The 21,318-nt window shown below is 36.8% G+C and overlaps 1 protein-coding gene across 1 annotated transcript in view; it reads right to left on the bottom strand.

The window, feature by feature from the left end:
• The window catches only part of LOC145243900 (uncharacterized), a 371,787-nt gene that overhangs the window by 48,687 nt on the left and 301,782 nt on the right, over positions 1-21,318 (bottom strand). The window contains exon 3 of the mRNA XM_080107006.1: positions 14,959-15,091. Within this exon, the coding sequence (XP_079963132.1) occupies positions 14,959-15,091 (133 nt within the window). The remainder of the gene's footprint in view (positions 1-14,958; positions 15,092-21,318) is intronic.

Genomic DNA, 21,318 nt, shown 5'->3' with positions numbered 1-21,318 from the left:
AGTTTTATCAGGAGGTTCCGATGGTTTGGACACACCCTTCATGGCCCACCAACTGCCTGATTCACAAGGCAATAGTACAACACTACTGCCGGCATGGCACAAGAACAGTAGTGGTCAACTGAGGACGTGGCTTACAATGGTCGGAGCTGATTAGAAGCCATGACTGACCCTTACGTCTTCAGCGGACGGCCCTGGATGGATTGTCTTGATTCGTGATGCATCGAATTCACTTACAGTTGGCTCAATCCACCCTGGATGAACACTGCCACAAGTACAGATACACATTGGTCTTTATTACAGAGTGAGGATGAGAACATAATCAGAAATGTACATGAATAGTTAAAATAAGTTATTTACAAATGATTCGGATGTTAACAAAGAATACAACAAATGCATTCATTAAATTATTGTGAGGCAAACAACACAGCTGAAAAAATGTTATCATTTGATGAGTACCATTTTAATGTTAGAATTTTCATTTTATTGTTAGAATTTTCATTTTAATGTTAGAATTTTCATTTTAATGTTAGAATTTTCATTTTAATGTTAGAATTTTCATTTTATTGTTAGAATTTCATTTTATTGTTAGAATTTTCATTTTATTGTTAGAATTTTCATTTTAATGTTAGAATTTTCATTTTAATGTTAGAATTTTCATTTTAATGTTAGAATTTTCATTTTATTATTAGAATTTTCATTTTATTGTTAGAATTTTCATTTTATTGTTAGAATTTTCATTTTAATGTTAGAATTTTCATTTTAATGTTAGAATTTTCATTTTAATGTTAGAATTTTCATTTTAATGTTAGAATTTTCATTTTAATGTTAGAATTTTCCAAGAATATTTCTTTGGTAAAGAAATGTCCAGAGATTCTAAAAGTTTGTAATGCATTTGAAAAATAATATGACGCTTTTTTATGGTGAGTTGATTATATTAAAAAGGAAAAAAAAACCCAAAAAACAGAAAAAATACACAAAAGGAATTATCCTTCCACCCCCAACAGACAACATAAATAAATTTGGTGTGATAAAGACATTTCAAATATCTTTAAATAAATATACAATTTGTTTTTCACTTTAGTTACGTTTTTTTTTCTTGACATTTTTTAAGTCTACATTGCTCAAAAAAAAAAAAAAAAATAAATAAATAAAAAAAATAAACATAAAAATTTACTAAAACGACCTCATCCTAAAACAACCACTGAAACTTAGGTTGGTGCAAAAATAATGTCGCTTTTATATACATAGTTGAACGTCAAAAACGACATTGTTTTTGCACCAATCTAATACACAAACACACACACACACACACACACACACACACACACACACACACACACACACAAACTGAAGTACCCAGCGTTTAAAGGTTGTATTTGATATACATGAATATTCCGCCAAGCTAATCAAGAACCTTGATTCCAGTAAAGTAACTGGCCCTGACCGCATTCCAATTAGTGTTGAAAAAGCTTCAACCAGAACTTGCCCCCATACTTACAAAACTATTTAAGCGTTGCCTTAAGGAGAAGTGCTTCCCAACACTCTGGAAAATTTCATCAGTATGCTCTGTATTTAAGAATTCAAGTGATAAGTCATGTCCCTCTCAGTACAGACCAATAAGTCTCCTGTGTGTCATGAGTAAGCTGCTGGAATCCATATTAAATGATGGGCAGAAATCAGAGGCTGAGAGTATTTAAAAAAAAAAATTTTTTTTTTATTACATTTTCACCCCAAACAAGGCAAATTGCTACTTTGGTGAAGGGGGCAGCTATCAGGGACAACAACTACTGGGGTACTATGTAGGGAGTTGGGCAGCAAGATGTCGGTTCACGTTACACTTGAACTTCTGCACGTCAGTACAGTTGGGGAAGCAGGGACCTAGAATGGAATTCCAGAGTCTAGCGGTTCTGGGGAAGAAACTACTGGAGTAGAAAGATCTTTTACATCTAGGGACCTCTACTGTGTGGGGGTGGGATTTAACTGCCTCTTGGGTTTGTCGAGGGTGTCTACGTCGTGAGGGCACAAGTGTCTGCAGTTCGCCAGAGCATTCACCATTAAAATACTTGTAGAACAGGCAGAGGGATGCAACATTTCGTCGATGGGACAGAGGCTGAAGCTTAGATGCCAGTTCAGGGCCTATCAGATTGGCGACTCTCTTTTGAACCTTGTCTAGGAGCGAGAAACTAATAGCAGATGCACCAGCCAAAATGTGACAGCAATAATCCATACATGGGCGAATGGTGGCCTTATAGAGGTACAGGATATTTTTGGGTGTTAGTAGTTTTCTAGCACAGTAGAGAGAGTCTACCTTCTTTGCAGCGGCCCTGGCAATGCTTTCAATGTAATTGTTCCAACTCATGTTTCCTGTGAACGTTAGGCCGAGGAGTTTAAAAGAGGTACTCTCAGATAAAGAGTCACTGGCCATTGCTATTGGTGGCAGAGGTTTCTTGTAATTATTGAAGAAAACCAGTTTAGTCTTGGCAGCATTGAATGTGACCATCCATTTTTGTCCCCATTCCACTACAGATTGGATGTCATCCTCTAGTGTTTCTGCCATTTCTTTAGATATGTGTTCATTAGTTTTCCTGTCATGCCTGTTATAGAGTTTGGTGTCATCAGCATATATACCCATCTCAGAGGCAATTTTGTTGGGGAGGTCATTTATGAATATTAGGAATAATAGAGGTCCAAGGATAGACCCCTGAGGCACTCCCACACTTATATCATATTGTTTAGATGTACGACCGTCAAGGAAACCTGGATTTTTCTCTTATCTAAGAAGGATTTAATTATGTTAAGTATTCTACCAGTGATACTGTATGATCTAATTTTGCTGAGGAGACCCTCATGCCATACCCTGTCAAAAGCCTTAGATATATCTAGGGCTACCGCTCTGCCCTCCCCCGCTTTGTCCAGTGAATGGTATATATGTTCAGAGATTACAGTGAGGATGTCTGCTGTGGAACGGGCTTGTCTAAATCCATATTGTTGCTCAGTTAAAAGTTTAGCATTTGTAAGGTGATGGACTAGAGCATGGTTAATTATGGTCTCAAATATTTTGGCGAAAAGTGGGAGGAGGCTAATGGGGCGATAATTTGATGCCAGAATTCTTGAATACTGGTACCACAGAAGCAGTTTTCCAACAGCCCAGAAAGCAAGATTCATTAAGGCATTTGTTGTAGAGTTTGGAGAGAACTGAAGCTACTTCGGCTGAGCACTTTTTTAAAATAGCACAGCTGGGATGAGATCGGGTCCACATGCTTTTGAAGTGTCAAGGTTTTTTATGATAGCATACACCTGAGCAGGAGTGATTTTCTGATTGTCTAGTGTGGCGTCTGTCCACAAAGGAAAGTAAGGTAGGGGATAGTTGGAAGGGTCCAGTGTGGAGTTTGAGGCAAACCGACTGGCAAGCATGTTAGTCTTCTTAGTTGTTGAGCCAACAACCTCGTGATTGTTGGTAAGTGAGGGAATTGTTGATTGCCCATTATTTACTACACTGTTGTAGATTTTCCAGAAGTCACGAGTTTCTAATTTTTTTTAACGTTACTTCTAGCTTCTATATACTTCTGTCTGTTTGAACTGGACTTATGTCGGTTAAATTTGTGGTATGCATGCTGCCTTTGAGCAATGGCAGTTGCGCAAGTAAAAGTAAACCATTGCGGAGAGTGGGGTTTGCTATAAAATTTCCGCATGGGAACATGTGCTTCAATTGCCGTTTTGAACCATTCAGTGGTCTCATTTGCACACTGTACAGCAGGAAGAGAACAAATATTTCCCCATGGGGCATCTCTGATAAGATCTCTGATGGCTTCCCAGTCAGCCTTTTTATAATATCTCGTTGTTTTGAGCACTGGCTCTTCAGTTTTGGGTCTAGAGTTTAGGGTGATTTCAACCATTATCACTGCATGATCAGCGTTCCTGAGTGGGATGTCAGCATTTGTTATACAATCCTCGGGAACTGTGGTCAGAAACAGATCTAGAAGTGATGCGTGTTCTTGCTGGTCAGGGAAATGGGTTGGAAATGTAACCATTTGTGATAGGGAGCGAGATATAGAGAAGCTATGTGTTGTGCTGCCCGCTGCATCTGTGTAAGTAGAGAATCCAAGCCAGTTTTTGTGGTGAATATTAAAGTCACCAAATACATGTACTTGTGCACTAGTGTCGAGGGAGAGTGTTCTGTCTATGCTGTTAGAGACTTTGTTTATTATGGTGCAGTCCTGGGTCGAGGGAGAGCGGGAGAGAAAATAAAAGTAGCTAATGTTATGTTGCACATAAAGGCTTGATCGTCCGATTCTAGGTTTGTTTCTCTAGTCAAGGGGAGGGTGTTACGAATGTAGACTCCAAGTCCATGCATATGTTTGTCAGAATCCTTACGGCAAAGTGGGAGATATCCAGGCATGTTAAAGTAGTTAGAGGGGATGGAGGAGTGTAGGTTAGTTTCGCTTAGTGCTAAGATATCCGGGGTATTTGTTAGGAGAAATGCTTCAACATCAGCTAAATTAGTTCTAAGCCCACGGATGTTCGTGAATGCAAGCCTCAAGGGAGGAGGCAAGTTGGATTTGTTTGACCCTATGCCTGGTTTAAGCTTATTTTTTGATTGTACTGTCATGTTTTTAAAGAGTTTCAGTTAGGTGAGGGGGAGCTGAACAAGAGGTTATGCAGGGTATCAGGCATGCAACACAAGTAGACCATCAGCTGACCTTTCTTCAACTAGAACTGTGGCCTCAGAAAAGCCCATCGGGGATGAGTGCAAGGTCCCTTTCGATGCACGAGATGGCACTACAAACATCCCGATATTATACAACTGTTGATGGAGCAGCCGCTCTAAGCGCTACCAAAGAGTTAGAGCACCTGTACTATCAGTCGGAAACAGCAGCCAGGAACTGTCAATTCGGTACCCTCAACCCATCAGAAGAAGGTCAACCCAATCTAATTGCACAGACATATGTGGTACTCAAGCACTCCCAAGTGCACAGTTTTGAGGGGTGGGATGTGTCGGGGTGGGGAATATGGCATTCATTGCCCTAGACAAGAAGCAAGATCTACCACTGAGTGCTTCGCCGAAACTGTGATAGCGTCTCTGCGCCTGACTAAATAGGCAAAGAAGGAGTATGGAAGCCGGGCGATAGACAGAGCCTATCTACTCCTTAAGCAGTTTAGGTTTGCAGACTGGTAATTTGTTTGAGTCACCAGCTTTAGGAAGGTTGTCATCCAAGACTGAAGAGGCCTCTCTCCCCTTAGGTTTAGTTGCAGAGTTTTCCTTCTCCGTGCCTGGGTCCTAATCTAGGTATTTCTGCGACCCCACGTGGTTAGTTAATGTTACAGGGTTCGTTTGTAGAGGTTATATATCTACTGAATAGCTACACCCTTCAAAGTTATTTAGGGACATTGCTATTTCATTGTTACTAAAAAAAAAAGCTTATGCAGTGGAAGCAACTATGTGAGCAGGCTTGTTAGAAAGGCGTTAGTGTGGATTAAGACTTTTACCTTTAGATTTTTAAATTTTTAAAATTTTATTTATATGTTAGCTTAGGTACAAGATAACGTTACAGTGTTAATAGGTATTAGGAATTGAGCTAAGAATTTTGCCCAGTCTGTATATTTTAGATTACAGGAGGGTTAAGATGTAGGTGAAGTACAGTACGGGTATAACTGGAGGTGAATTTTAAGTCATGGCGTATTCTGTATGTATAATTAAGTAAATAGATATTTGGGCAAGTTTTCAGTAGATGCGAATTGATAGAAGTATTAGGTATTAAGTGTGTTTCTACTATTGAAGGAAGATAATTTCAGTTTTCATTTAAGAGTCATGAAGCGTTTTGCATAACAAGGAGTATCGGATTTAGTTTTGTATTAATCGTCGCAAAACCATCTAGGAAGACGCATTGTTATGTAATAAAGATCGCTTTGCATCCGAGTACATACTTTGGCTGGTAAGTACTTAACTGGATAAGAATGTACTCTAACGTATGTCTTAGAGGTAGAAATGTATAGATGTTTAGTGATGACTGTTAGGTGGTTAGCATGTGAAAGTTAGGAGCTGGAGGCTAAGGATTCCACTACTAAGGCGTGTGCAATGTAAAGTTTTAGTGGCAGCTTGGAGGGGGTAGATCAGATTGATTAGCTTTCAAAAGACGGGGGTATTAACTTACAGAATACAGTAGAGTTTCATTAAGATTTACAGTTTCAAGTAATGTTTTAGCTTGGGAAACAGAACAAAAAAAACATTTTTCTTCTTTTTCCCTATTTAGCATGCAGATTAGACAAAAGCAGTTGTCTTGGAGGTAAAGAGAAACAATTTATTACATGATGATTCGGAATTCGTATTTATAGTTAGTCATTAAGGTCAGGGACAAAACATTGTATCTATTCAGAGAATAGTCCTAGTCACGCAGCTAAGATCACTGTACATTTCAGTTACAAATATAGTAAAAGTTAATTATAAGCTATATCCAGTGGCTTTGTGTAGATATCAACGAGGCCTCTTTATTAATACAAGCGAGCATATGGTAATTGTAGATATTAAGTATATTACTTAAATAAAGTTCTTCTGACTTCTATGGTAGAAAAATAAATCCACGTTTGTGCTAATTTCGGAATATTTATGTTGCCTAAGCTATTTTTATCTGTAGCTTTTTTAGTTCGGAGCATGGAATTAATCATTTATTTAAGCTGGGAGAGAATGTGGTTGGTGTTTTGCTAGGGTTGAAGGAGGAGGGGGGAGAATTTAAAAAGCCAAGGAAACAAAATAAAAACAATAAATACATATATAAATTATTAAAATACACATAATTACAAATTACAAAATGAAATAAGAAATTTAAAAGAGAAGAAATAACAAAGTTTGCATTTTTTAGGATGAGGATGGATTAGGATAACACTTATCATGCCACGAGCACCATCCTGAGCCCAACTCTCTTCCTGATCTACATCAATGATCTCCCAAAACACATACTTAAATCATTCGTTGACATCTATTCTGATGACACGACCATCTATGGCAACACATCAAAGGCTGTAAATGACAAAGTTCTCTCTGATTCTCTCCTCTGATCTTGAGCACGTGGTACAGTGGGGGAAGAGGTGGCTGGTTACTTTTAATGCATCTAAAACCAAACTCCTATCTTTACATCATCAATGTTCTGATCCCCATCTGGATTCCATTAAAATGGATGGCTCTCGTCTTGGGGAGGTTCCATGTTTTGACACGCGTCTGGGCTTGACCTTTACTCCTGATCTGAAATGGAACACGTGCATCAAGTCTGTTGCCAAGGTTGCTGGGAAAATGGTGGATCCTTCTACCACTCCAGAAGATATCTCACCCCTGATGCAATTCTCTATCTATATAAAAGCCAAGTATGTCCACGGATGGAGTACTGCTGCCACATCTGGGCAGGAGCTGCTAAAAACAGTCTATCCTGCCTTGACAGAGTACAAAATAGACTTCGTGGCTTAGTGGGGGATGCCCTTTTCTCTTCCATGCAACCTCTCCCACAGAAGAGACGTTGCAAGCCTGTCTTTGTTTTATCATTATTTCCATGACAAGTGCTCATCTGAGCTTCAATCTCTGGTCCCCCCCTCGCTAATCTCACTAAAAACACCAGTCTAGCTGAAACCACTGTCAATAATTTTCCCCACTCTTTATCTGTGCCGAAATCAAAACGTAGATTCCATGAACAAAGCTTCTCTCTTAGAACTGCATGCCTGTGGAACTCTCTTCCGTTCGCCAGTTTCCCACCTGACTACAACTTAGATGTCTTCAAGTTTTTTTTTTTTTTTTTTTTTTTTACACAGTGATCACCACTTATCAAGGCCCGGAAGCCACTCAGGGATAAGGGTTATTGTAAGTACATCACGTTAGCGAGGAGATTTTATGAAGTGTTTAATTAGGGGGGCGGTTCATTAGGAATTTGTTAACATTAGACTTGAAGACATCCAAGTTGTAGTCCGGAGGGAAGCAGGCAGATGGAACAGAGTTCCACAGGCGTGCAGTTCTAAGAAAGAAGCTTTGCTCATGAAATCCGCGTTTTGATTTAGGCACAGATATAGAGTGGGGGAAATTTTTCTCAGTGGATTCAGCTAGACGGGTGTTTTTCGTGAAAGATTGGCGAGGGGGGACCAGGGATTGGAGTTCAGACGAGCACCTGCCATGAAAATAACGATAAAACAAGGATAGGCTCGCAACGTCTCTTCTGTGGGAGAGGGGTTGCAGGGTAGAGAAAAGGGCATCCCCCACTAAACCACGAAGTCTATTTTGTACTCTGTCAAGGCATGATAGGCTGTTTTTGGCAGCTCCTGCCCAGATATGGCAACAGTATTCCATCCTTGGCCGTACTTGGCTTTTATATAGATAGAGAATTGCATCAGTAGTGAGATATCTTCTGGAGCGGTAGAAGGATCCCACCATCTTTCCTGCGACCTTGGCCACAGACTTGATGTACGTGTTCCATTTCAGATCAGGAGTAAAGGTCAAACCCAGAAGCTTGTCAAAACACGGGGCCTCACCCAGACGAGAGCCATCCATCACAATTGATGCCAGCTGGGGATCAGAGCGTTGATGATGTAAGGATAGGAGTTTGGTTTTGGATGCATTAAAGGTAACTAGCCACATCTTCCCCCACTGAACCACGCGCTCGAGATCAGAGGAGAGAGAATCCGAGAGAACTTCGTCATTTACAGCCTTTGATGTGTTGCCGTAGATGGTCGTGTCATCAGCATAGATGTCAACGAATGATTTAAGTATGTGTTTAGGGAGGTCATTGATGTAGATCAGGAAGAGAGTTGGGCCCAGGATTGACCCCTGAGGGACTCCAGCATTTATATTGCAGGCCTCCGATTTTTGTCCATCTACCACTACTCTTATGAGCCTATCAGAGAGAAATGATTTAATGATTGAGAAAACATTTCCAGTTATACCGTAGCTGGAAATCTTGTGAAGTAGACCCTTATGCCATACTTTGTCAAAGGCCTTTGATATGTCGAGAGCAATTGCCCTAGAAAGGAAGCCTTTGTCAAGAGATTCACTAATCCTGTGGGATATAACCGTCAGCACATCTGCGGTAGATCTTGCAGAGCGGAAACCATATTGTGTGTCACTAAGAAGGTTATTCCTGCTGAGGTGGTTTACTATTTCTCTATTTAATATTGATTCCAGTAACTTACTCATAACACAGAGAAGACTTATTGGTCTGTATTGAGAGGGAGATGACTTATCACCTGAATTCTTAAATACAGGGCAAACTGAGGAGGTCTTCCAGGGGGTCGGAAAGCACTTCTCCTTAAGGCAGCGCTTAAATAGTTTCGTAAGTATGGGAGCAAGTTCTGGTTGAAGCTTTTTTAACACTATAATTGGGATGCCATCAGGGCCAGTTGCTTTACTGGAATCTAGGTTTTTTATTAGCTTGGCGACCTCATGCACGGATATTTGTATGTTACCTAGCTTGTTCTGTGTTATAGGAGGAAATATGGGGAGTTGATGGCCTTCGTCGCATAGGGTAGAATTAGCTGCAAAGTTCTTTGCAAATAGTTTGGCCTTGTTTGATGCTGACGAGATAACCTCTGGTCCATTGATAATGGTTGGGATAGAACGCACACTTCTGTTCAAGATCCTATTTGTTATTTGCCAAAACTGGTGGGAACCAAGCCGCTGATCAGCTACCTTGGATTTAACAGACTGGGCATATAGCTCTCTTGCATTTTTTATTACTCTTTTACAGTGGTTGCTGGCAGTCCTGAAAGCAGCTTTAGTCTCAGTGCATCTATTACGTTGGTAGTTATGGAAAAAGTGATTTCTGTGCGCGATAGCAGCAGCACATTCTGGGGAGAACCATGGCTGGCTGTTAGGTTTTTGTTGGAATTTTTTAGATGGTATGAATTGGTCTATGCCTACAATTAACCATTCGGTCAGATCTGATACTATAGAGGACACTTCCTTTTTAAACATGGAGTGCAGAGGTAAATCAGATATGAATGTACGGAAGCTATCCCAGTCAGCCATAGAGTATCGTTATACAGTACGGTGGAGGGGTACGTCTGATGGCTTCTTACATTTTGTTTTTATCTTAACTGATACGACGGAGTGGTCGGAGGATCCTAAAGGGGAATGAACGGTACATGAACATAGCTCAGGGGAAGTTGAAAGAAAAAGGTCTAAGAGGCTTGCATATTGATTGGGTGTATCGGGCACACGGGTGGGTTCGCGAACAATCTGAGTGAGGTCATAAGCAATGGCAAAATCATGACAAAACCTCCCCTCATCATCTGTCTTATTTGAATGGGTTAGCCATTCCACGTTATGGACGTTGAAGTCACCACAGATGTGGATGTTAGCCGAGGGATGTGAAGACAGTATGTGGTCTATTTTCTCAGATATGCTCTTAAAGATAGTAACTCCGCTGTTGTGGGGCCTATAGAGGGCAAATATAAATACAGTGGTGTTAGCAAGTGCAACCCTGAAGCACATATAGGGTAAATTAGGATCTTCTCTAGAGATATCCCTGCCACATGGGAAGCCATCCTTAATGTAGGCACATATTCCATGCCCATGGCGATCTTGGGAGTCAGATTTAGCTGTTAAATTGGAGTATCCATTAATTATGAACTCATCTAGGGAAGTGGTCGGCCCTATTCCAGTTTCACATAGAAATAATATGTCCGGTTTCGTCTCCTGTAATTGGGTTTCAACCTCTGGAAGGTTGGAACGTAGACCCCTGATATTGGAGAAGGAGACCTGGTAGTAGGGGTCTACGCTGGAAGATGGGGTTCTAGGTTTAATCGAGTTTTTATTCTGGAGATAAGTCCAACATAAATAAATTCCTGATGAACCGCCCCCTTAAGTAAGACATTTTATCAAATATCCAATACTAACAATTACTACGATACTATCCCATTGATTACTGTACACGCAATAACCCTTATCCCCAAGTGGCCTCCGGGCCTTGATAAGTGGTGACCCCCATGTAACAAAAAAAAAAAAACAAATAAATAATTCCGTCCTCATACATAGTTATCTTATTGATTAAACAAAACATTAATTCATCATGGCTTCTTTTTCCATATCCTCCATGAGGAAGGAGCAGTAGGTGCATTTTATTTTATGGAAGGTCTCATCAGTAGCACTAATTCTCTTTTCTAGTTTAATCTTTTATCTTTTAGTTCTTCTTTCAAAATATGATTCCAAAAATATGATGCAAGAATCTATATATTAATACTATAGCGCTTTTGATTCCGCTTGCCATAAAATATGTTTAAATATAAAATCATGCAGATATTTGCATTCCTTAATACAAAATTATGATGGCAAAAGTTTTTTAAAAAATGCCATCAGCTAGAATCGAAACCAAAACATTTTGCGTTGCAACCGCGTGCTCTACCGATATTGGTATCGAGACAAAGATAATAAAGTCTAAATATTAACATACTTGAAATAATGAATTATATTGGACTCAATATATATTAATGATTTAAAAAGTTATAAACAAAATGACTTGTGCACCATCACCGAGAATCGAAACCAAAACGTTTAGATTATGATTTAGTTTTGCCTCTGCCATTAATGACTGAGCTATTAAGGCACGTTCTTGCTAATTCTTCGTTTTCCTCTGATACATTCGCTGCATTCAGAACAGAAACGGTCGGGAATTCTCCTGGCAGAGTAATACCAAATTTCTGTAATTTTTAATACAGAAATTCATATCGTGCCAAAAATTCATGCAGAAGTTCAAGTGTAACGTGAACCGACACCTTGCTGCCCAAATCCCTACATAGTACCCCAGTAGTGTTGCCCCTGATAGTAGCCCCCTACACCAAAGTGGCAATTTGCCTTGTTGGGGGTGAAAATGTAATAAAAAAAAAAAAAAAATACAGAAATTCATATCGTGCCAAAAATTCATTTATATTAACTCAGCCGACTGTTTTCTAGAAATAATATTCCTTAAATAACATGACATCATATTCTCATCCTGAAAGTAAATTTCGTCTAATTTGTCTACAATTATATTCAATCTATTTACTCCACAGATATCTGTAACAGAGTGTGTATGAGCATAGTGGAAAATATCAGCAGCAGCTGTAAGATAGCTTGCTTGCAAGGATATTAGCAGCAGTAGCCGAAAAAGGCACATATGCAAATTAGGAAGCATGTGCAAGCTGGTGTCTAAAGAAAAAGAAAAAAGGGACACTACGTGATCGGCAGAGAAAAAAGTCGACGTCGAAAAAAAAAGATGTGTAAAGTCAAAGACAAGAAATGGCTGGCTACGGCCGGCGTGTTGTCGGAAGAAACAGAAATACAAGTTAGATGGACATGTGGCAGCGATAGACTTTTTAAGTAGAGGTAATAAATGCTTTTGTTAAAAAAGAAAAAAATTCAGACTTGGATTTTTATTTTTTTCTTTATAATTAGAACGTTACATATCGAATATTGCCAAATGCCGAACACATTCCGTTATTTGTATTATTTGGACAATTGTTCTCATCTTGAGTGTTATCTGCACAACGTTTCAGTTGATGCAACCTCCGACCTTCTTCAGGCATAAAAGTCACCATGTTTCTCCTTGCTAAACATGGTGACTTTTACGCTTGAAACGGTCGGAGGTTATATCAACTGAAACAGATTGTGCAGATAAAACTCAAGACGAGAGCAATTGTCTGATTACTTCAAATCATACAAACATACTTTATCTCAAAAGTTCAGAATTGTAACTGTTATAAGGGGCATAACTATGTATCGAACCGGATACGAAACAGTATATAAAAGAGCTACCATTTTAAAGTAGGGGCGTCTTGTCTTGTTTGCAGTCTAGTCTTATGTTTTAGTCTTGCAGTCTTGCGTCCTACCAGTCTCGCGTCTTACACTCTACAAGTGTACTCTGGTTAACCAAGCTTCCCAGGGACGAGCGTTTAGCTCTCACACGCTAAGTTCCTTTTTCTTTACCTTTAATTACATTTATCTAACTTTAAAAGCAAGTAGCCATTTTGTATTTGTATTATTGCGAAGTACTAATAAACCTTCTTTTGCTACGCATCCCACTCAGCGTATTTTGTCATATTATTATATACCGTTGAAAACAGGATATAACAGTAACATTCTGTTATACTTTCTTGCAGTAACACAAAATATAGCAGGGCCCTGTTTATCATAAGGCAAGTCTGTAAATATATGTTTGTAAATATAGACCAAATGTCTATATCTTGCTTCCATTCAACATATGCTTCTTCATTTATCAAAACAGATGAATGTTTTATAAAGAGAGCAAATCTTTTTTTTTTATGGGTTTCAGATTTTGCTACAAATATTGATTTACTATTCACATAGACACATAGTTGTTTAGAAATAATCTCCATCTTTGTTTTCAGTCAATAATCCACAACAACAAGCAAGGGAGATCACTCTAAGAACCTTACACAACGAACAGAAACCTTTTTATTTTAATACAACGGGAGACAACTTGATGTACAGTTTTGAAATTGTGCCCCTATTTACTTGTCTTTTCACGAGGGCAGAGCTTAGCATCAGGTCAGTTTTTAATGAAGGGTGCATCTATTTTTAATTAAAACTATTCGTTTAACTTCTGTAAACGTAAAAGAATAATAAAAAGAAAGTTTACAATTTTTTTTCTGTAAGCAAAACAGATAAACAAAATAACATTTAAAAATAAATTTATTTACAAATCTTTTTATGGGTTCTACCTTTTTATTAAAAAAAAATTATTATGTGCCTATTTAAAAATGGATATTTTTATTCACAAGCATTCTTTGTTATACACACATTTGTAATAAAAAATCTCTTTGTCAAAAAAAATGTGTAAATAAACCACCTTTTTAAATAGCAACATTTTTTTTCCTTTCTGTGATGGCAAAGATATAAATGTGTTTATTGTTTTATAATTCAACTGTGAGAAAAAATATTCAGCATTACAACAAAAATGTCTCTTTTCGGTCATTGCTCATTCTCTAGGATGCTTGAAATCCATTAGAAAGAAAAGGTTTGATTTGGTTGTTTTTGTTTTACGGTATATCAACTCTTTTCAGGTTATTTAATGCTGAATCCAAAGATTTTGGAAAAAAATTTTTTTAGTAGAATATATTTGCTGTTTTCAAGTCGGTTTCTATTTAACCCATAGTTGGGACCCTAACAGGTACTACCACTCCGGGTTAAAGTGGACCTGGGAGTAATGGCAATTAAAGAGTGGCTCCACACTCCCCAAAGCCCGCAAGCTGGTGCCTCACAATCGGGTATAGTTTAAGGTCATATCCAGGACCAAAAAAAAGAAGAAAAAAAAAGGGTAATATATAGAGTAAAAAAGTGTCATATGATTAAAAGAATTTGATATTTAATTTTTAAATAATGCAATATCTAGTCTGAAAAATGCGATATACGGTTTTACAAATGTAATAAAAAAATGTGATATTTAGTTTAAAAAATGTGATGTTTAGTTAAAAAAATGTGATGTTTAGTTTAAAAAATGTGATGTTTAGTTTAAAAAAATGTGATGTTTAGTTTTAAAAAATGTGATGTTTAGTTTTAAAAAATGTGATGTTTAGTTTTAAAAAATGTGATGTTTAGTTAAAAAAAATGTGATTAGTTTAAAAAAAGTGATGTTTAGTTTTAAAAAATGTGATGTTTAGTTTTAAAAAATGTGATGTTTAGTTTTAAAAAATGTGATGTTTAGTTTTAAAAAATGTGATGTTTAGTTTTAAAAAAAGTGATGTTTAGTTTAAAAAAAGTGATGTTTAGTTTTAAAAAATGTGATGTTTAGTTTTAAAAAATGTGATGTTTAGTTTTAAAAAATGTGATATTTAGTTTTAAAAAATGTGATGCCTATTTAAAAAATATGATGTCTAGTTTAAAAAATGTGATGTCTAGTTTTAAAAAATGTGATGTTTATTTAAAAAAACTAATGAATGAAAAATACATAAGGTTAAACATAAGTCAGAACAATTCAAGTATTTTTAACTTACCGATATGCGCTATCATCCATCAGTTTTCTCCGATCAATTTTTCTACCATCTGTGAACCGACAGAGAACTTGATTCAGGTCTTCTGCCCACGTGTGAAGGTTCCCGCTGCCAAATAATGCCAAGCCACCACCGCCTGAAATGAATACAAAATGTCAAAGAGTTTTTCATAAAATTAAAAATTGACATCTATTTATTCTGCGTATTTCTTATACATGATTTACAATGTATTCATCTTCAGATTTTTTATTGAAATTTAATTTCTATATTTGTAAGATTTGGTTAATTGCATTAAACGATTTTTAAAAAATTTGAACATTTATTTCAAGTGAACATGAACGTTTATATATGAGGGTTGTTACATAAATAAAGCTTACTATTTTTTTTTTTTTACTCAAAAAGTTAAAGAGCTACAAAGACGGGAACAGTAACATTATAACAAGCAAGTTTTTGCTCCAGAATTTATTTTTCTACGTCGTCACCACCATTCTTGATGCAGTTTTGCCAGGAATTCAATGACTCATCTGTTTCAGACGAACGTCTATGTCATGGGTTGCTTTCTTAGAGTCTCATATCGTCAATATTTGCAACAAAGAGATGAAACGTTCAGGTCATGAATGCATAAGTCCAGTCATCATAATGCAATTTGCAATCCCGTATGATTCATTTGGGTGGAATAAAAATAGAAGGCATTATTTTTTGAGACCTCTCGTATTTATTTCAATAAACAAGCAATGAAAAATAAAAATAAACACTTGTACTTCTAAAAATAACAAATGAAACGTTTTAGATGTTGCACGATGACATAATAGCTACAGTGTTGCGTTTTTTTTTAGATGAGGATTGGTTATTATTTGGATTCTTTGGACTACTGTTCTCAACTTGCGAGCTATTGTCTACAACCTTTCGGTCGATGTAAGCTCCAACTTTCTTCAGGTGTATATTGTCGACTGAGAAAACCCAAAACCCGGTAATCCACAAGGACCCATGGCATAGTGGATAGAATACTTGGTAAATTTTAGTTGTAAAACTTACACTTCTGGAAGTTGAAGGTTCAATCATTAGTGCGGGTGACACTTAAAATACAACTGCGAATTATTTAGGATTTCTACCCAATCATGACTGATGAAACCAGAGCACACTAGCTCTGTGGATTCTGTTTAAAATTCCACGCAGATTTCAGAGTTTGACAGAAAGATTCCTGAGTTCAACAAGATACATCTGAAGGTCAAAGGTTACATCAACCGAAACTCTATAAGAATATCACTCAAAATCAGAAAAATACTCTGAAAGAATCCAAATAATATGGACACAGCGTGGTCTCAAATGATATAGAGATGCCCAGGAACATCCAAGCAGTCTTTCAGCGCTTGCTCCTATAAGTAGCCATCGTTTATCTTGTCTTTTATGAAATGAAATATCGGGACAGAGGATGTCATCTGTGGAGAATGAAATGGTCTGTTCGTGAATTTTATTTGTTGATTTGTTGAGAATTTCTTATGATCACAAAATATTTCGACGTTGACACGAAACAAACACAAACGAAAAATGTTATAAAAACTTGTATTTATAGGAAAGAGAGGGAAGGAAGAATGTTTCCTTGCAAAAACAGTCATGTTTTGCAGAACTTATCTGTAACATTCGTCCTGGTAAGGTTGTATGCTGTGTCGTTTTGACTGGGTCGGGGAAACAAAGGAAGCCTCAAGTTGTACTGTGCTTCAGTCATTGTCAAAATCTTCACACGTGTCAGGTGTTAAGTTAAAATGACGTAGAGAACTGACGGAGACGTGTTGTCTTTGAGGGCCCAACAAGCAAAAGAAGGGAATTTGCAAAAGCGCTCTTGTGGGTGTTGGTGAGGATCTAAAACGGAAGCCTGTGATTGGTTGATTTTTTATTTAATCACAGGACACCTAGTTAGTGACTTCTTAATTTCAATAGATTTTCTGATTTTTGCAAACTGAGCTGCAGTGACAGTATTGACAGTAGATTCCGCAATTCTTGATGTTCTAAAAAGATCAGAGCAAACGGCATCTCATATGACTGATTCACAGTATGTAATAGTGAAATCGTCATCTTATTCGTATCTACATCCATTTTACAAGCTGGCATGTATTGGACAGCTTTAAGAAATTGATTGCTAAACTAACCTATCTGTGATAGTCTTTAACCTGCTTAGTCTCAAGTCCATTTTTATCACTTGCTATGCTTTCCTTGACCTTACTCTGAACTCGACCTGTTAACTCAACTCTTTTGCAACTACTGACCCAACTCTTTCGCCATACCATTGAAGTTTCCTTTTCTATACACATCTCCCTGTACTGTCTAGATTTAACCTTTTGAATTTGTCAAATCTGAGCTTCTTTTTAAAACTCACATTAAACATCTATTGTATCAGACATGGCAATTTGTCCCCCCCCCCAAAAAAAAAATAAATAAATAAAGAATCATGTGGCAGATTTAATTTTTGAAATATTTTTTTTTCTCTAAAAACATTTTTAATGCAGGGATAATTATATTTTAAAAACAATATATATGCCACTCCCCATTTAAGGGGGTACCAAATTGGTCAAAGGGAAAATTATTCCCAACTCGCATTTAGGTAAAAATTCACGTTTGTATCAATAATTGAATTCATTAAAAACGAATCACAAAAACAAAATCGCATAAAATAACATCAAATGTAGGGAGAGATATTTAAACACAAAAAAACATTCCATTTTTTAACATATATATTTTTCAATAGATTGTAACATCATATTCGGTTTTACTTCAGTTTTACACACTGGCATGTGTTGGATGGCTTTAAAAAATTGATCTCCAAACAAATCTATCTCGGACCAGGTCTTCATTTACCCTCTTTCTCTCAAGTACATTTTTATAACTTCCCAGATTGTCCTTTGTCTTCCCCTGTGAACTGCATCTTAACTGTTCTACATCAACTAACCCAAAACCTCACATCCATTCTTTCAACGTGGCCATACCATCAGAGTTTACTCTTCTGCATACATCTCTCTATACGTCTCCAAATATAATCTTACTCTAACGTAATCAAAACTAAACCCATCTTTAAGACTCACATTAAACATCTAATGTATCATTGTCATATCATTTCTCTCCATGCAATGCATGTCCTCAACCCTCACTGGCCAGGTTTTACTTCCATACATCATCACACTGCGTATATATACCTGATAGACTTTTCTCTTAGTTGACAATGATAACTGCTGGCTAGTATATATACTATGCCGGCGAATATAAAGAGAGAAGTTCCTTGAATGTACTCCATCTACTTTTGTGATGCTCAAACATTTTAACTAGCGGGACCTGTGAAAATTCCACAGTGGACTCTTTCATATGCATTGTATTGATGTTGGCATTCCGTTGATGTTCAGTGTAAATGGAGATGCCTTGATATTATTGTAGTTCTTTTGTTAAAACTGCAAAAGTATTTATCTAAGCTAGCAGGGACGCCCGGTGTAGCCCCGTCATAAAATACGCTTAAATATGATATTTTAATTTACGCAGATTTCGTATATATTATTGAAGAGTCAATTTTCATCGATTCTTATATATTATAAAGTTGTGATGTCAAAAATAGAAGAAATATATTCATATAACTTGGATGCATCAGCAAAACTTATGAGGAAGAAAAAAAAAAACATGAATATGCATATATAACTACAGTTCCTTCAGCTATAATCAAATCCAAAACCAAAACTTATGAAGAACTCTTGGTAAAATTATTTATTATAAGAAATGGAAGGTCATAGCAATTAAATAACAGTCACTCTGAAGAAAAAAGATGTCAGCGTGACACACAAAATAACACGCATGATATCGTATTAATATATAGGTGCAAGACTACCATTACTGTGATTTGTTCTAGTTTGCTTTCATTAAAACAATTCAAGAACTATGATTTATTTGTTTCAGAAATTCCTCTCTAGGAGTAAGTCACTCCAACTCTTGTGCTAGAATAAGTAAGCAAAGAGACAACAGCTGATAGGATTTCTATCTTTACTTATATATAAAAAGCTGTATGCGTGGGAGGGGGGACTAAGGCAAGCAATGAAATGATTGAAAAAAAAAAAAAAAAGAAAAAAAAAGGGCAATTTCACCGATTTCAATGACAATAAAAGTATTGGAAGTGTGGAACATTCTCATTCAATCCTGAGCAACGTTAGATCTCTCTGCTAGTAAAATATAAAACTATTTTTTTTTTACAAAAGGGTCACCACATATCAAGGCCCAGAAGCCACTGAAGGATAAGGGTTAATTGTAGTCATTGGGACAGTTGCGTAATAATCATTTGGAGAATAATTTGGTCTTATTAGATTTTGAATGCGATTGAATTTTATTTTTTGGAAATAATTAGTTTAAATCAATGCTTGCAAAAAATGTATATGTATATTTTGGTGAGAAAGCTATTCTCGTCAAAGAAATAGGGAAAAACCCGAGTTTAATTTATGTATGAGATTCAGGAAAATTCAGTTCATAGTTCATTACTATTAAGTAAATAATGAAATTCAGTACTGTTGCAATATTTTTTATATAAGGAGGAGGGTATGATCACCGAAAATTGGGAGGTTGTACTTATGAACACTGGTGATAGGAACTGACGAATCAAATGGAGCAACCAGTCAGAAACCAAAATTGCTCCATAAAAATATTCAACTTTTAGCATTTCAGCACATAATTTTTTTCATATCAATACGAGAAATATCTTTTGCTCTTTGCCTGCAAAATTATAAAGTCCATAACCTGTACAGAATAGCTACCCACTGAAAATTCTTCATCTCCAGTACTTGTATAGAATAGCTAGCCATCGGAAACTCTTCTGAAATTAAACATGGCTTTCAATTCAAGAAGTACATTCTTTTTTAAAAAATAAACCAGCAAAATTATGTGAATAGTTTTTTTCCCAAGATGTTGAATAATGTATAGTTCAATATATGTATATACTAGCAGGGAGATCCGATGTTACCCGGGATTGAATGATGATCAACAAATGTTTCAACTCCCATATTTTTATTGTCATTGAAATCTGAAATTTTTCAATCAAATCGATTGATTGCCTGCTCTAGTTAAGGACCCATCGCGGTGCACCAGGAGGAAGCTTTACATGCTTCTCTGCAGTGACTTCATCCACAATACATTGTACTTTACATTGCACTGTTGAGAACTTACTGTTGATTCTTTAAAATTAATTTTTATACATAATGCCTTGAATTTAAATTATCATGCTTCAGTTGCGCACTCCTGTCATATTGTAACGTGGGCGTTACACTTGAACTGTGTCATTACATTTCAATCACTCAAACCCGCACATTGTCTGGTACCGTCGCAGAAACAAACAAACAAGGAAGGACATAAAAAATACGACTCAGCATTTTTTTTTTTAAGTGAATACAAAAAAAAATTTATTCCAGTAATTTCTAGCAACGCACTTCACTGCGTTTTAAAATACAGGGTGACCCCCCCCCCTCCAAAAAAAAAGCTAAATGGAGGCCATCTAGAACATATGCTGTAGAACGGAGAAAAAAAGGCCAAAAACCCTAGTGTTTTGATGTGATGTTTTGAATATAATAAACTAGTTATGACCAAAGTTTCATTTCATTCGAACAAAACACTAAGAAACGGGGCCTAATTAGAGTTGGGGCCCGTTTTTTGGGTCACCCTGTATCACTTACGCATCGAGCATGTTTGTAAAAATGCCCTTTCACACATCTTTCTCATCTCTTGCCTTTCCACTTTTTTCGACCATATGGCATATTTTCCCTCTTACCACATGCGTCAAAACATGTCTGATCACTTTCTTTGCTCGACCACGTGCTGTCCTTTTTTTCTTTTCTTTTTCTTTCCTTCCCGTGATGTCAGTGTATGCACACTTTCTTAATTTGCATATGTGTTAAAACGGCTGCAGCCACTGCTAATATTTTTGCTAGTCAGCTATCATAGGTTGCTGTTGATTTTCTCACACATGCCCATATATGTTCTGTTACAATAAGAGTGCACCACTTCATTACAATATTAAAAACATACTGTTGATTTTATATGCCTAGCCTTACTGCTTGTGTGGTGATAATGGCTTGAATTTAAGTTTAAAATGAAAAGGTCAAGTATCATGGTGCAATTGTGCTTTAAACAGAAACATTCATTTTGAACGCGCCTCTGTCATATCAAAGAATCTACTTTTGATTTTATATGTCGAACATTTTGGCTTGTGTGATAATAAAACTTCTCAAATGCATGTGGGGTGTTAGGCTATATAAGGTGTTAACTTTGGTTAAAATCACTTGTTCCTTCTTTCATCGGATTGTTTCGATTATCGATTAGTGATACTTCAACACATTCTGATACAAA

Source organism: Euprymna scolopes, chromosome 22, assembly GCF_053919585.1.
Source record: "Euprymna scolopes isolate OS-2025 chromosome 22, ASM5391958v1, whole genome shotgun sequence".
Taxonomy (NCBI): domain Eukaryota; kingdom Metazoa; phylum Mollusca; class Cephalopoda; order Sepiida; family Sepiolidae; genus Euprymna; species Euprymna scolopes.
Note: the sequence above shows the minus strand (reverse complement) of the source record. Positions and strands in the feature narration are given on the sequence as shown.